The sequence below is a fragment of the Falco rusticolus genome, chromosome 11 (genome assembly GCF_015220075.1).
Source record: "Falco rusticolus isolate bFalRus1 chromosome 11, bFalRus1.pri, whole genome shotgun sequence".
Lineage (NCBI taxonomy): Eukaryota > Metazoa > Chordata > Aves > Falconiformes > Falconidae > Falco > Falco rusticolus.
In genome coordinates, this window is record NC_051197.1 from 27129698 (window position 1) to 27142768 (window position 13071).

The 13071-nt window shown below is 53.4% G+C and overlaps 1 protein-coding gene across 2 annotated transcripts in view; it reads right to left on the reverse strand.

The window, feature by feature from the left end:
* PRRX1 (paired related homeobox 1) overlaps window positions 1–10661 on the reverse strand; it is a 41584-nt gene extending 30923 nt beyond the window's left edge. For both annotated transcript variants that reach the window (XM_037404869.1, XM_037404870.1), the window contains exon 1: window positions 10087–10661. In XM_037404869.1, the coding sequence (XP_037260766.1) occupies window positions 10087–10327 (241 nt within the window). In that variant the 5' untranslated portion in view covers window positions 10328–10661. The remainder of the gene's footprint in view (window positions 1–10086) is intronic.
* Window positions 10662–13071: the final 2410 nt, after the last annotated feature.

Consider the following 13071-nt stretch of genomic DNA (forward strand, 5'->3'; position numbering starts at 1 on the left):
TTTTTAAATGATCGAGTAACTTGTGAATACATTTTCTGATGATTCCCACATCCTCCCAGCTGGAGAACGGTTCATGAACAGACTCCAAACTCTGTAAATGAGCTTGTTAGTCATAAGTCTTCAAACAGGCTTGATAAACAACTTTCAGCCTGCAGGATATTCATCAACCATTCTGTCTGCCTAGTCTCCTGACACTAATTTATTATTTACAATGAGAGATCTCTCTTCTAAATCACAGGTGATTGTTTCTTTTTACTGATTAGCTGATTTTATTATATTTTTTTAAAGGAGAAACAATGAAAAATCACAAACAAGCAATGTGTTGCAAGCACTTATTCCTGAGCAGTTCCCCTAGTTTCCATGAGCCGTATCAGCAGTTGTCCAAATGAAACAAACTGTAAGTAAAGATCTTTTTGGCCAAACCTTCAAGACTAGGCTATAGCCAAGAAAAAGAGCACGACTGTCCCAACCAGCCACTGGGAATTTCACTGCCTGTCACCAAACACTCCAGGGACCTTCCAGCTGACCAGCACGTGCTGCTTTTTCCATCCTTGGGGTTTGTGAAGAGCTCAAGCCATCTCAAGACATTCAGGAGATCCAAGTCCACATGCAAAACTCTGCCACCAAAAACTGTTTCACCCCATGGAAGGGTTCATGCAGCAAACAAAACTTGCCCCAAGGGCAGGGGGTGCACTCAGGTGCACCTGAGAAGGTGGCTTTCCTGCAGGAACAAACTTGCTGGAAGTTGCTCTGGTTCATGGAAGGGGATCTCCTCAATGCTAATCAGTTAATTAACACGGGAGGTGGTCGATTCCAGAGAGAGAGGCAGAAGAAATAGCAGTTTGCTGGGGGTGGAAAAATCTTCCCTCACCGCTGTTCAAGCCAAGCTCTTACACAACACGCATCCAGCAGGTTTCAAAGCCCCTAATGAGGGGCCAGGATTGAAGCGAGTTACACAGGTCTGAAAACTGAGGCACGGCGAGGTGAACTTGGTCAAGTTATGGCAGCAAGCGTGCAGGAAAAAAACACAAACGACCTCAAGACTCTGTGGCCAAGGCACAAAGGCGTTTTGGAACAATAAAAGACAGGCTGGTCATCTTACTAAGCCACCTCACTGATGTTTGGAGGAATAAATGCCCTACTATTTCAGTTTAGATTTCGGGTGCACACCTGTTCTGGGCAGGCTGCTCCCAGCACCAGCAAACGCCGCTGCCCACAAACCCTGCCCGGCAGTACCGCCAAGCAAAGCAACCTGCACTGCCTGGGGAACACATGGAACAGACAAACGTCCCCCCCAGCAGGCTGCCTTGCCTGTGCACATAAAATCCAGACCTGTGTTTCCACCACCACCTTGGCTCCCACATCCCTGATCCATGGAGAGGTACAGACTCCCATCAGCACACAGAGTGAGGGCAGCAGGATGCACAGCTTGGCTCTGGACCGGTCTTGAAAGCTTTTTCCTCTCTCTCTCTCTCTCTCTGCGAAATCACCAATACATTTGCTCTGACAACCTCAGGCACTCAAGATTAGACAAGCTGTGCTACCAGCTCGTGTCTAGAGACAGGCTTCCCTGTGCCAAATGGGAGCAAATATGCTCAGGGAAGAGACACAGACTTGTCACCAGCTTTCTCCAGCACTGTCAGCACGGGAGTCATCCATCCCAAGCAGGAACTTGGTGCTGGATTCCCAAACCTCTGTTCTGTACCTTCCATCCTGGGGGAAATGAGATGCTGCGCAGGATGCAGAAGGATAACTGGTATGAAGTGTTACCAGCATTCCAAGCCACGGGGTGGGGAGAGAGCTCTGTAAAGCTTTATGGGAAACCAGCCCAGACTTCACAGGGACAGGAGCTGCCTGCAGAGCCACCGGCAAGGGCAGCCCTTTCTGCAGCACCAGGCCCAGAGCATTAACACTCTCTTTTCACTGTTACGGCTCAGGCACTTTTCCCTATTAAAGTCCAATCCATCCCCGCAGAGCCCTGACTCTGCTGAGCTGACGCAGAGAAGTGACGGCTCTTTGAAAGCTGCAAGCGTGATTTTTTTATTATTATTTATTATTTATTTTTTTGTTCCAAACGTGGGTCGTATTAGCAAAGCTTCCAAAAGGGAAGATAATTTCCAGAAGCACCGAGCAGGTCTTCGTGGCTTTGCCGGCACACCGGCTGCGTGTCAGCTCAACTCACCCATCGGTCCTGCGGTGGCCACCAACACAACAGTGCAAACAGCAGGCTGCTAAGGGTTCTGATGGGTTCACAACCCACCCAGCCTTGGCTGGTCCAGCACCTACACTGGCTACAAGAGAGGGCTGGAAGCTACTCAGACGCTGCCTTCTGCTACCACCCACCCTGCTCCATCACCTCCAGGCACTCTGCTTTGTTCCCAGTGCCCCTGGGACTGCTCGTCCCCTTCAGAGCTGGATGCCATTCTCCTCCAAGCCTGCCCACTGAGCAGCTGCTGCTGGCAGTTCTGTCCTGCCCCAGATGCATAGGGCCACGGATAACTCTGCTTCTCCTTTGGTCAAGGAAGCCACAGGAGAAGTTCATCCACTGGTGGGCTCAGAGCAGGAAGCAATGTCCCCAGGCTCCTGATGAATTCCAGCACTCGGTGCAAAAGCAGTTTTGCTGCCTTAGCAGCTCATCAAGACGTGGAGAGGGTCCCAGCCAGATACTGAGCGGCTCTTTGGATGTTTGCCCTGCCCAGCAGTCTTGCTGACTGGCTGGAGTTTCTCCTGTAGGAAACTTTCTCTAGCCAGAAATGGGGGAAAATTTGGGTGGAATATGAACTGGATGCTGTCATAGGATGTAGTGACTTGTTAAAAGCACAGCTGGCTCCCCTCACCTCTCTTCTAACCTTCCCTTCCAGGAACACAAGGCACCAGGACGTCCCAGGCTGCCACCCCAAGGCAAATGTTCACTTCATATGGGCACGGCACATCCAGACCGTCTGAGACAGTGCTTTAAACACTGGCATAACCTTTTCTCGGCCTCTGGAGGTGAGAGAGGAGGCCAGAAAGCTATGTAAGCTGAAATAGATGCTCACTGGCTTGCTCATCAGGCCTCTCTTCCCAGCCTCATCCTTGCAGATGCCAGGCTTTCCATTGCAGGAGGTGGCCCTCAACCCTCAGCTTCAGCACCACTGCTCCCTTCCCAACAGCATCCTCCAGGTGTTAGATCTCATTCGAAAGTAACTTTGCTCAGAATTATGCCACCATAGCCCCAGCAGACATGCAGCGCATCTCTGCTGAGCTCCCATCCCTGCCTCACAGTGTCATCTAAGGCTACGTGGCAGAGACCAGTGGGCTCCAGCAGAAAAACGAAAGGAACTGGCAGGTGAGGTACATACCACACATGTACAGATACAATGCAGGAATGACAAACATGAGTCAGGCCAGAAAATCTAGGAGTAAGAACCGCAGGATTGCCCTGGAGGACCTTTGGACCCTGACTGCAAGAGCGCTGCAGTCACAACACAGGGTGACAAAGGACAAGTTCCTACCATAGGGCTGGTGGCACTCACATCCACACATCTGTGAGCTTCTACTGACACAGCCTATAGTGCAGTCTCCACAGAGATTCTCCAGCGGCTCGTACGAAGCTGATTTCATGCCGCATCTCCCCCTCAGAAAGGCACTGCTAGCATCCTTCTCCACACCTCCATAAAACCTGCAGGGATTTCACACCCCTTTGAGCCGTCTGCTCTCCCACCAGAGTAGCCACTGGGGTCAGAAGATTATTTCTCATGTGCAGTGACGACACAGCAGATTCTTCTTGGGGAAACCAGTCTGAAAAACCTACGCTCCGCGCTCCACCACCCGGGCACAAGTTGAAACCATTCTGCGCCCTGCACGTAAAGCGGAAAGGACAGTTCAAAACAAAGTCAGATCCAGCCCTGGACAACAGCTCCTCCGACTAGGCGGTGGTGATTCTCACTTCACATCTCCATAATCCGCCCCGAAATCCAAGCCTCCTTTAGGAAAGCCGAGTAGGGTGGGGAACCAGCAATGCAGTGATTCATCCTCCCCAGAAACAGAGGCCCAAGTCTGGAATATTGTGACACTTGGTAAATACTCGTGATGTACTTCATTATGCAAGAGAGGCCCAGCAGGAACACAGCTCCCTCAGGGCTACTTAATATGGGTTTCAAAAACGATTAAATATATCATAAACAACTTGCAACCAGGAATAAACACCTGTAATCCCAATCAAGCCGTTCTGGTGATGTCAAAAACCATGGAGGCGAACTTGGTTACCAAGGTAAAAAAAAAAAAAAAAGAATATATCCTCAAAGGAATTATGGTCCTGTAATTCTGTGTCTGCCTTGTCAAACACGCAACTCTCCCAGCCCCTCCTGCTTAAACTCTGCCCATGCTCCTGCTCTTTCTTTGCAGGCTTCCTAACATCACGTATTTTGATGCACGTCGCACCTCTGCTGAAAAGCAAAAGGATAGTGCCCCTGAATACAGGCAGCAGAACTGTTTCGTGCCCATGCAGAAATACTCCACCAGCCTGAAAAAAAAAAAAGATTTTGCATGACTCAAGGCTGCTGGTCAAGTCTTTAAACCCTCCGTTGAATTGCATGCCATGAGTCTTGTGAGTAAGGATTGCACAAATTAACCCTGAGATAATATTTTCCCATGCGATCACTGCTTTATACTTCATCAAAAAGATGGAAAATAGACTGGCTGGTAGTGGAAACTCGGTGCAGATGACAGAAAGCTGATGTTCATTAAAAGTGTTCTAGCAGTTTAGACCAAACCTTTAAGTTTTACGAGATATTTCAAAATCTAATTTTCATGGAAATGTTTTCATTACATTAAGGGGGGTGGGGAGTAAAAACCTTCAGAAAAATCTTTTTCAAATTAAAAAGTTGGAAGCTTTGTGTGGATGGATTGAAAACACAAATACCATCAGCAAATTACGAGACCATGAGAACCAGGAAGCAAAACTGATTACGATCAAAAAAGTGAAATTCACAAACAAATAAAAGTCTAGTTTTGCCCGTCAAAATGAGGGCAACATGGCCAGCACTCGCAAACTGAGTCAGCTCCCTCCTTCAAATTCACATGGCTATTTTTTTCTTTGTTAATAACAGTACATTGTCCATTTCTTGTTGGCTTTTTGGTGCCTTTTTCTTTTTTTTTTTTAAACACCAGGTTTTTGACAGAATCACGTTTCCATCTTTTGCCTACATTCAGCAGCTCTAGAGATTCATGTGAAAAACACAAAATGTTTTTCCACTTCAAACTGTAGGATACAGGGATGCACGGAAAATATCCAACACTGAGCTACTTGCTGGAATAACCATACACCAGCCAGCCTGAGAGTGAAACTAAATAGATACGCCCAAGGAAGATAAATGGAAAGAAATTAAACTTCTGACTGCTCTGTGTTAGTTGTTACTCAGCCTTTACTCAAGTGAACACTGATCACTCTTTCCTGCAAGAAGCCTCTAGGATACACGCAGTACAACCAACACACGTAAAGATTACTCCTGCAAGAAAAAGCAAGCTGTTGTATTTTTCACACAGGTAACACAAACAACAAGTGCCTTAAAAATAATACTGATCTGACCCTGACTTTTTCCACATCAGGTGTTGGAAGAGGAGAATTGCTTCTGGAAAGTCTTTCTGGGTAGCACCTTGTAAGGATGCTCGGCGCTGCCGGCTCACCTCTGTGTAACCTGTGGACCATCAGCAGCCAGCTGCTTCCTGCAGCCTCTCCCTTTGTCCATCAGCTATGCAGAATGAGAGAGAAAGAAAATAGCTGCTAGATTTAATCAATTTACCCTGCATTTCTCCCCCCCTCTTGCTATTCTTTGTACATCCCCGTCTACAGTCTCAGCATCTTCTGGGAATAAAGTGCTGTGTTTTACTAACAAAGGAGCCACTTAGTACTTGAAGATGAAGCAGAGATTTGCAAAGAAAACCTTCCAGCTGTCCCCGGGCTTCCTCTCACATTCACCCTCCACCCAACTCAGCAGCCCACCAAAATCACTTACTGCATTTCCAAGCAGCGGCAGAGCTTTTCCACCTCTTTTTAAGGCTTTTTTTTGGTGTGTGTGAAGGGTGGGGAGGCACAACACCACAGACAACCTCAGGATCAGCAAAAAGAGGAATAATTCAATATTTACATACACCCTTTCACTCCTGCAGCAACCTCATGCTGATTAAAAAGAGGCAATTAAGTATAAAGAACAGCCATGTGAGAGCAGACCAAAGGTCCTTCAGCTCAGGATCCTGTCTCGGACTGCCAGCAAGGGCAGAATCAGAGGGCAGAAGCCCAGGCAGCAATGGAGCTATCTCTGCCCCAGCTCATCTCTCCAAGTCCCGGCTCCCCGAGTCGGACGCTGCCACCGCTGCAGTGAAGAGCCACCCTCAGTCCTCCCTGAATTTGACTTGTCCTTTCCTGCAGTCGTTTCTATTTCTGCTCTTTGCAAAATCCTGCGGCAACAAGATCCATCACCAACTTGCCAGCTCAAAAAGCCCTTCCTGGTGCTCTCAACCCGCTGCCTGAGAAGAGGGGGCTGAAGCCAGGCACAGATGCTCTGCTTGACCCAGCCTGAGCAAAGAAACTCACCTTCGCCCGGCCGCCCCAGCAGGGTTCCTGCTTCCTTGGGAAGGAGCAGCATTGCTGAGGGGTCGCAACGCCCGCCGAGGCAGAAGAATTTGTGGGGGCTGCAGACAGCCTGTGCCCCAGCTTTAACCACGAACCAGCCCCGACAGCTCGGTGCAATCTGCCAGCCTGGGAGAGAAGCACAACCCCCAAACTGCCATTGCTTTTAGACTGAAGAGAAATTTAAGGACAGTAGTAACTCCAACTCGCAGAACTTATGCAGGTACTGGACCAAAGCGGGGTCATTCCTCAACAAAAGAAATCTCAGCATAACAATTTTTCTCTTGCTGCTCATTCTTTCTCTGCATCAATTTATGAGCCATTAACAGTGAGGCGCAAACAAACCAAACAAGAAAAGCAGAAGACAAAAATGCTATCTTAACAAAAAAAAAAAAAAAAAAAAAAAGGAAAGAAAGAAAAAAGCTAATAGCTTACCAGCTCTGGATTTGGAGAATTAACCCTGCTCAGAGCCACAAGCTCTGGGAACCCCACAGGCCACCACAGGTTTCTGCCACCCCCAAAGGGCACAGGAGCAACAGAGGCAGACTGCCTTTGGTGGGATGCTCAGGGGGTCCCCTCTGCTGAGCTGGGACCCGCATTTTCATCCCAGTTTTAATCTGAGTTAGTGAAAGCCCTCCTACCAAAGCAAGAGTTGATTGTATCTTAACAGGTGGTTTTGCAATGAGGAGGAACTCTGACTGCTAAGCCTTCCTGGCGAAGCGGCAGAGGCAGGGAGGTTTGCTGTGAATTGTATCAGCATTTAGGATATTGTTTTTCCGAGCTACAAGTTGAACTAAAGTCAGTGAGAGTGACAGCTTCACAGCACCACTGAAATATGCTGACAGTTTCCCCTGTAAATATTATAATCACAGATACTCCCAGGGATGTTGTTTTTTTTCTTTTTAATAAGAGAAACATTTTCTCCTGAACCTCTTTCAAATGAACTAGTGGTGAAATAGTTCCTTCAATCTCAAACTTCCAAATAAAACCTTTTGTAATTTCTGCGTCAAAACTTTTCCCCTTAATTTTGAATTACAAAACCAGCGCCAATAATTTGGCTTTTCGCTTAGTTTGGGACAGAAATCAGTGACAGACTAGCTGACTTTCCTCCTGGGTGGAGAAACATTTTCAGTATTCTTGACATATTCCGCGATTTCTCCAAACAGCTTTCACCTTCTCTCCCTTAGTAACGTGGAGAATAACAGAGCTCTGTGTTAGCTTTTCCACTGAACCAGCTCTCATTTTTCACCGAGAAAAGCTCCTACCTCTGTTGCCTGCCTAGCTCCAGCACCGTCCTCTTCCTGCATGGACTACAAAACACTTCACAAAACACATGCAATAGGTGGGGAAACTGAGGCACAGAGACTCATGGGATCTGCTAAAAGCATCAGTGAAACAACCAGAAAGCACAGATGACAGCTCTGCCCAACATACCAAGGAGAAATTATCCTCATTTGTTTTGTTTGGGGTTTTTGGTTTGTTTATTGGGGTTTTGTGTGTGTGTGTGTGTGCTTACTTTAGAATACTTTTAGAACTAATTCACTGCAACGGCATTAAAACTTCTACAGCATGCAGAGAACCTCTAAATTATCTGAAGCTGTAGTTTGGCCCCCGCTTGGCAATGCTGGCTGGGAAACACACCCTCCGACTGGGAGTTGTGGTCCTTTTCATGCTCAGAGAGCAGGGTGGCTATCGGGGAAACACAGCTCCTCTTTTCCAGGCTGACCAAGCTAGCTCCAGAGAGCTGGGCAGCTGGCAAGGGGCAACATCAGGAGTAAATGGGCTCCATGTAAGAGACAATAAACGAAACTGGGGAGGTAGATAGAAGGAAAAGAAAAAAGGACAACAACAACAAAAAGTTCTCTGGATAACTTCTTGGTTATTATTCTCGGGGACTCTCCAGCCGCAGCACTGCGGCACACGGAGCTGAATCGGGGGGAGCTGCAATCACTGCCTTCCCCGCTAAAATATACACTTTTCGAGGCAGAAATTGCATTTTTCCAGGTTCTGGGAGGGGAAATGTTCCGAAGCGCTGGGGGAGCGGCGCTCGCCCCGGCCCGGCCGCAACGAAGCCGTCCGGGACGGTCCCTCCCCGCCGGGCGAAAGCGTTTTGCCGGGGGGATGCTCGGGGATCCCACGGGCGGTGGTGCAAGAAGCGGCTCCTTTTTGGAAGCCTTCCCCGCATCTCCCAGACCGGTTTCCTTCGGGATATCGAGCAAGCCACGTCGGATAGGAGGGGAAGTTAAAAAAAAAAAGAAGAAAAAAAAAAAGAAAAAGGGGGTTGGAAGCGGCGAAAAGAAAAAGAAAAGCGAACGAAACTGTTTGCGGTTTTCGTTCGCGTTTCGTTTTTCTTTTCGCCGGCAGCCGCAGGGCACCCCCCCGGGCCGGGATTGAGGGGAGGGGGTCCCTCGGAAGCGGGCCCGTGTCCGCAGCCGCGGCCCCTGCCCACCCCACGGGAGACACAGCGGGGGCGGCCACAACGAAAATCGCGGGCAGCTCCTGCGGCCGGGGCTATCTTTTATTAAAAAACAACCACCAGAAAGCAGAGGGAACGTACGGGGGGGTCTGCTGGCCCTTGCACACCCGCCTCAGCCCGCTCCGCCGCGGTTCGCCCTGTCTGACAGCGCTGCTGTTGGAAAAGCGCAACCGGCGCTCGGAAAATGCCGCGCAACGTGCCGGCGCCCATCCCCGCAGTCGCGGGGCTGCTGTTTATCGGCTACTGGCGTTCCGCAGCGAGGACCCATTGGGACGGGCAGGCCAGAGGCTGCTCTGCGCCCTGCCCTGCCCGCCGGGCCAGGATCTGGCCCGCACCGGGAGAACCGGGGCTCGGGGAAGCTCCGTATCGGCACTCGGCGGCTCAACTTTGGAGCCGCGTACGCACCCTCGGGCTGTTTGCGAAAACGATGCTCCGGGGCGGGTCGTCGGACAATCGTCCCGTCCCCATCCAGACCCCCGAGCAGCTTCCCGGTGTCCCGCAAACCACGGCACCGGTCCCAGCCCCGACGGGCCAGAGGGACGGGCGGCCGCAGGGCGGCTCAGCCGCGCCGCGCCTTGTTCAACCAAGCCCCGTGCTTACCCCCCCCCCCCCCCCAACCCCGGCAGGCGATGGAAGAGGGGGCTTAGCCCGCGGGCCCGATCCTGCCCGCCCCGGCCCGCGACACTGTTCCCCGGCCCCCCCGAGGGCAGGCAGTGCGGGACCCGACGGGTGCGGCACGACGGCCAAAGGCAGCTCGTCGCTCCCCCTTTCCCGGGATGCGCTTTTGGGGGGTGTGTGGGGAGCAAACAAGCCTTTTCGCACGCCGCCGGGGGCCGGCCCCGCCAAGGGCAGGGGGGCCGCAGGCTGCCCGGCCGGCGGCTCCTCCGGTGGCTGCCCCCGGGAGCCCCCCTGCCACAGCAGCGCGGCGCACGGCAGCGGCTCCTCGCCCCCGGGAGGGATGGAAGGGGTGTGTGGGGGGTGTGTGTGGGGGCGCACTTACTGTCCTGCTGCGGGGTGTCGCTGCCGCTGGTCAAGCCGGGGGACTCCAACAAGCTCCGACCGGGCTCTCCGCCTCCCTCGTCCGCCTGGGCGGCCACCATGTCACCCGCCTCCTCCAGGTCCAGCAGGTGACTCACGGAGAAGTTCTTCTTGGCTTGTAAATTGTCCAGGCCGGCGGGGCCGTCGAGGCGGGCGGGCAGCAGGGCCTGCCTCTCCATGGCGTGGGCATAGCTGGACGCCATGGTGTCGAGCGGGGCTTTTCTGCCCTCGCCCCCCCCGGGCGCCCACCGCCCCCGCTCCCCCCCAGCCGCCGGCCCTTCGAGGGGGGGATGCGCAAGGACCGCAGGGGGGGGGGGGGGAACGGGACGGGACCCGACGGCGGCGGGAGGGGAAGCCCGAAGGGGAACGGTCAGAGCCGGGCTTAAAACATGCCGGAGGGGAGAGGAGGAGACGGCGGCCGGCTCGGGGCGCCGGGGCGGCGGCGCGGGGAGCTGCCGCCGGCCGGGAGGCGCAGGGTGGCTGTGGGGCCGCTGGGGCGGGTGCGCCCCGTCCCTCCGCCCCCGCTGCCGGCGGCTCCCTCCCTCCGCCGCTCTCCCCTCCCCTCCGCCCGCACTTCAAACGGCGGGGGCGGCTCCGGCCGCGCCGGGCACCCGGGGGAGGGCGGCCCGCGGGGCCCCGCCGGGACGTGGCACCGACGCGGCCCCCCCTGCCGCTACGCGCCCCCCCGGGACCGGGGTGGGCAGCGCCGGCCCCGCCGCGCTCGTTAGCTCCGCCGAGGGGAGCCCCCGGTTAGGGGGTGAGAGGGGCGCGAAGGGGGGTGGGGAGGGTCCCCCCCTTTCGTCACCCGGAGCTGCACCTGGAGGGGGGGGCGGGGGCGGCCCGGGGGAGCGCACCCGGGGCAGGGGAGAGGAGCGGGAGGAGAGAAATAGCGAAATGAGAAATGCAGATGAAAAAGCGACAAAGGGAAATGGAAAAGAGAGCGCGAACGGGAGAGGAAAGGAAGAAGAAAAATAGTGAAGAGAGGAAGAAAAAGCGCAACAGAGAACTGAGAAGACCGGCCGAAAGGAGAGCAAGAGAGAAGAAGGGAAAGGGGCAGGGGAGGGAAGGCCAGAAAGAGAAACAGCAATGAGAAAAGGCAGGAGGAGCAGGCACCCAGAGCTCCTCAGGCCAGCCAAGAAGTTCCAGCAGCTCGGCCCGGCACGGCCGGCCCCTCCGGCCGAGGGCAGGTGGGGGTGCAGGGGGTACCCCCGCATCCTGGCTGCAGCAGGGCCCGCAGGGCGGCAGGGCTGGTGGGCAGGGGCAGGGTCCTGCGGGCCAGGAATGGCCGCTGCTTCCCGGTGGCTGGAGCCTGGGCTCCAAGCTGCCACAGCCAGCCCAGAATTTCCATCCCCCCTGATCTGGGGAAAGAACATTTGATGCCATCAAAGGGCTCCAGATTGAAAACAGATGTGCTTCCCCGAGCCTCTCCATGCATTTAATTAAGGCACAGGCATGGAGGAGACATTTTCATCATTAGTTTGCTTTCAGGCCCCCCCCTCCCCGGGTCCCAGTTTACCCTTCGTAGTCTCCAAAGACCCAAAAGAGCATGGCAGGGCTGCGGGGCTCTGCTGTCGCTGGCTTGGGGGCAAGCAAAGCTGGTGGCCACAGGCTAGAAAAGCCAGAAAAAGCACCAGGACAAGGTTGCGTGTGTGTGTAGAGATACGTGGGTGTATATACACCCAAAACACCACGTGTGCATCCGTGTACGCGCTGGCGTAGCCCTTCTTCAGCATGTGAGGGAGCGTTTCTGTGCAATGTCCTGTGGTACATGCCCACATGTTGGATGGGGAAGGAGCTGTCTTCATGCGGCTGTATCTGGCTGGCTTCTGTGTGCCCGCAGCTTGTACCCTGGCGCCCAGGGTCTCCAGGTTTAGGCACAGCAGGCTGGGTGGGAACACAGCCCTGTGAGCTGCCCAGTGCATTAAACATCCTTTTCTGTGCCTTTCCCAGGTACTTGGCTGCCTTCGTTCTTGGTGAGTTGGGTTTTACCCTCATTCTGCATGTTCTCCTTCAAATAGATGTTGGACCTGGCTTTTCTGAGTGGGTGCTGCAGAGTCCCAGCCATAAACATCCCTCTCTACTGGCGGTAGGGTCTGCTCTTAGCTCCAGGCAACCTCTTCGGTGGGAGTGGCAGCAGAAGCTGCAGAAACAACAGGAGTTCTCCATGCCACCTTAACCAATATCCTCACTGATACCCCTGGTAAGAAGCATTTCTCCTTAGATTCCCCATGTCGAAGGGCATCCTTCAGACATCCCTCCCTCCCAGCCCTGGGGTTTGGGAATGCAGCCCAATAGCAGCAGATGCCCTGGAAAGATGGTGGGTGAAAGCATATCGGTGCTGTTGGTGGCCATATCAACACGTGTGCATCCGCCACAAAGGGAGAGTCTCACCTGCAAGGCAACAAGGGGGCCCAGCTCTAAGACTGTCTGCTGTGGCTTTACCCTGAAGCGAGCCACGGGTGCCCCCCATGCATACAGCACCCACAAGCCAATTAGCAACATGGGATGCCAGAGTCACATTCTGGAAGTAGCCTAAACACTTCCTTTCCCAGGTGCCTCCTGCAACACAGCTGGATTTCTGTGACTGGGTGGGAGGACTTTGCTGAGGGACAAGATGAACCCAAGGGAAACTCTTCCAGCTCTGTCTGTCCCAAAAGAAAGAAGGCTGGGAAGAGCGGGAGGCCTCCAAGACTGCAGAAAACACCACGGGGCTGTGGCTTTTCTTTCAACTTGCTATGACCAGACACGCCCTATGCCAAGATGCTCTTGCAGTATGGGAATGAGCATGGTAGGAACCTCCTGGGCTCCGAGAGGAACGGTGACCATGCTGCCACCATGGCTAATGAAGCACCTCTCTCCATAGACCATCCTTCAGGGCAAAGCTAGTCTTTCAAAGCCATGTGGCCCTGTGCCAGAGGGCAGAATTAGTGCAACATCCATGACACTC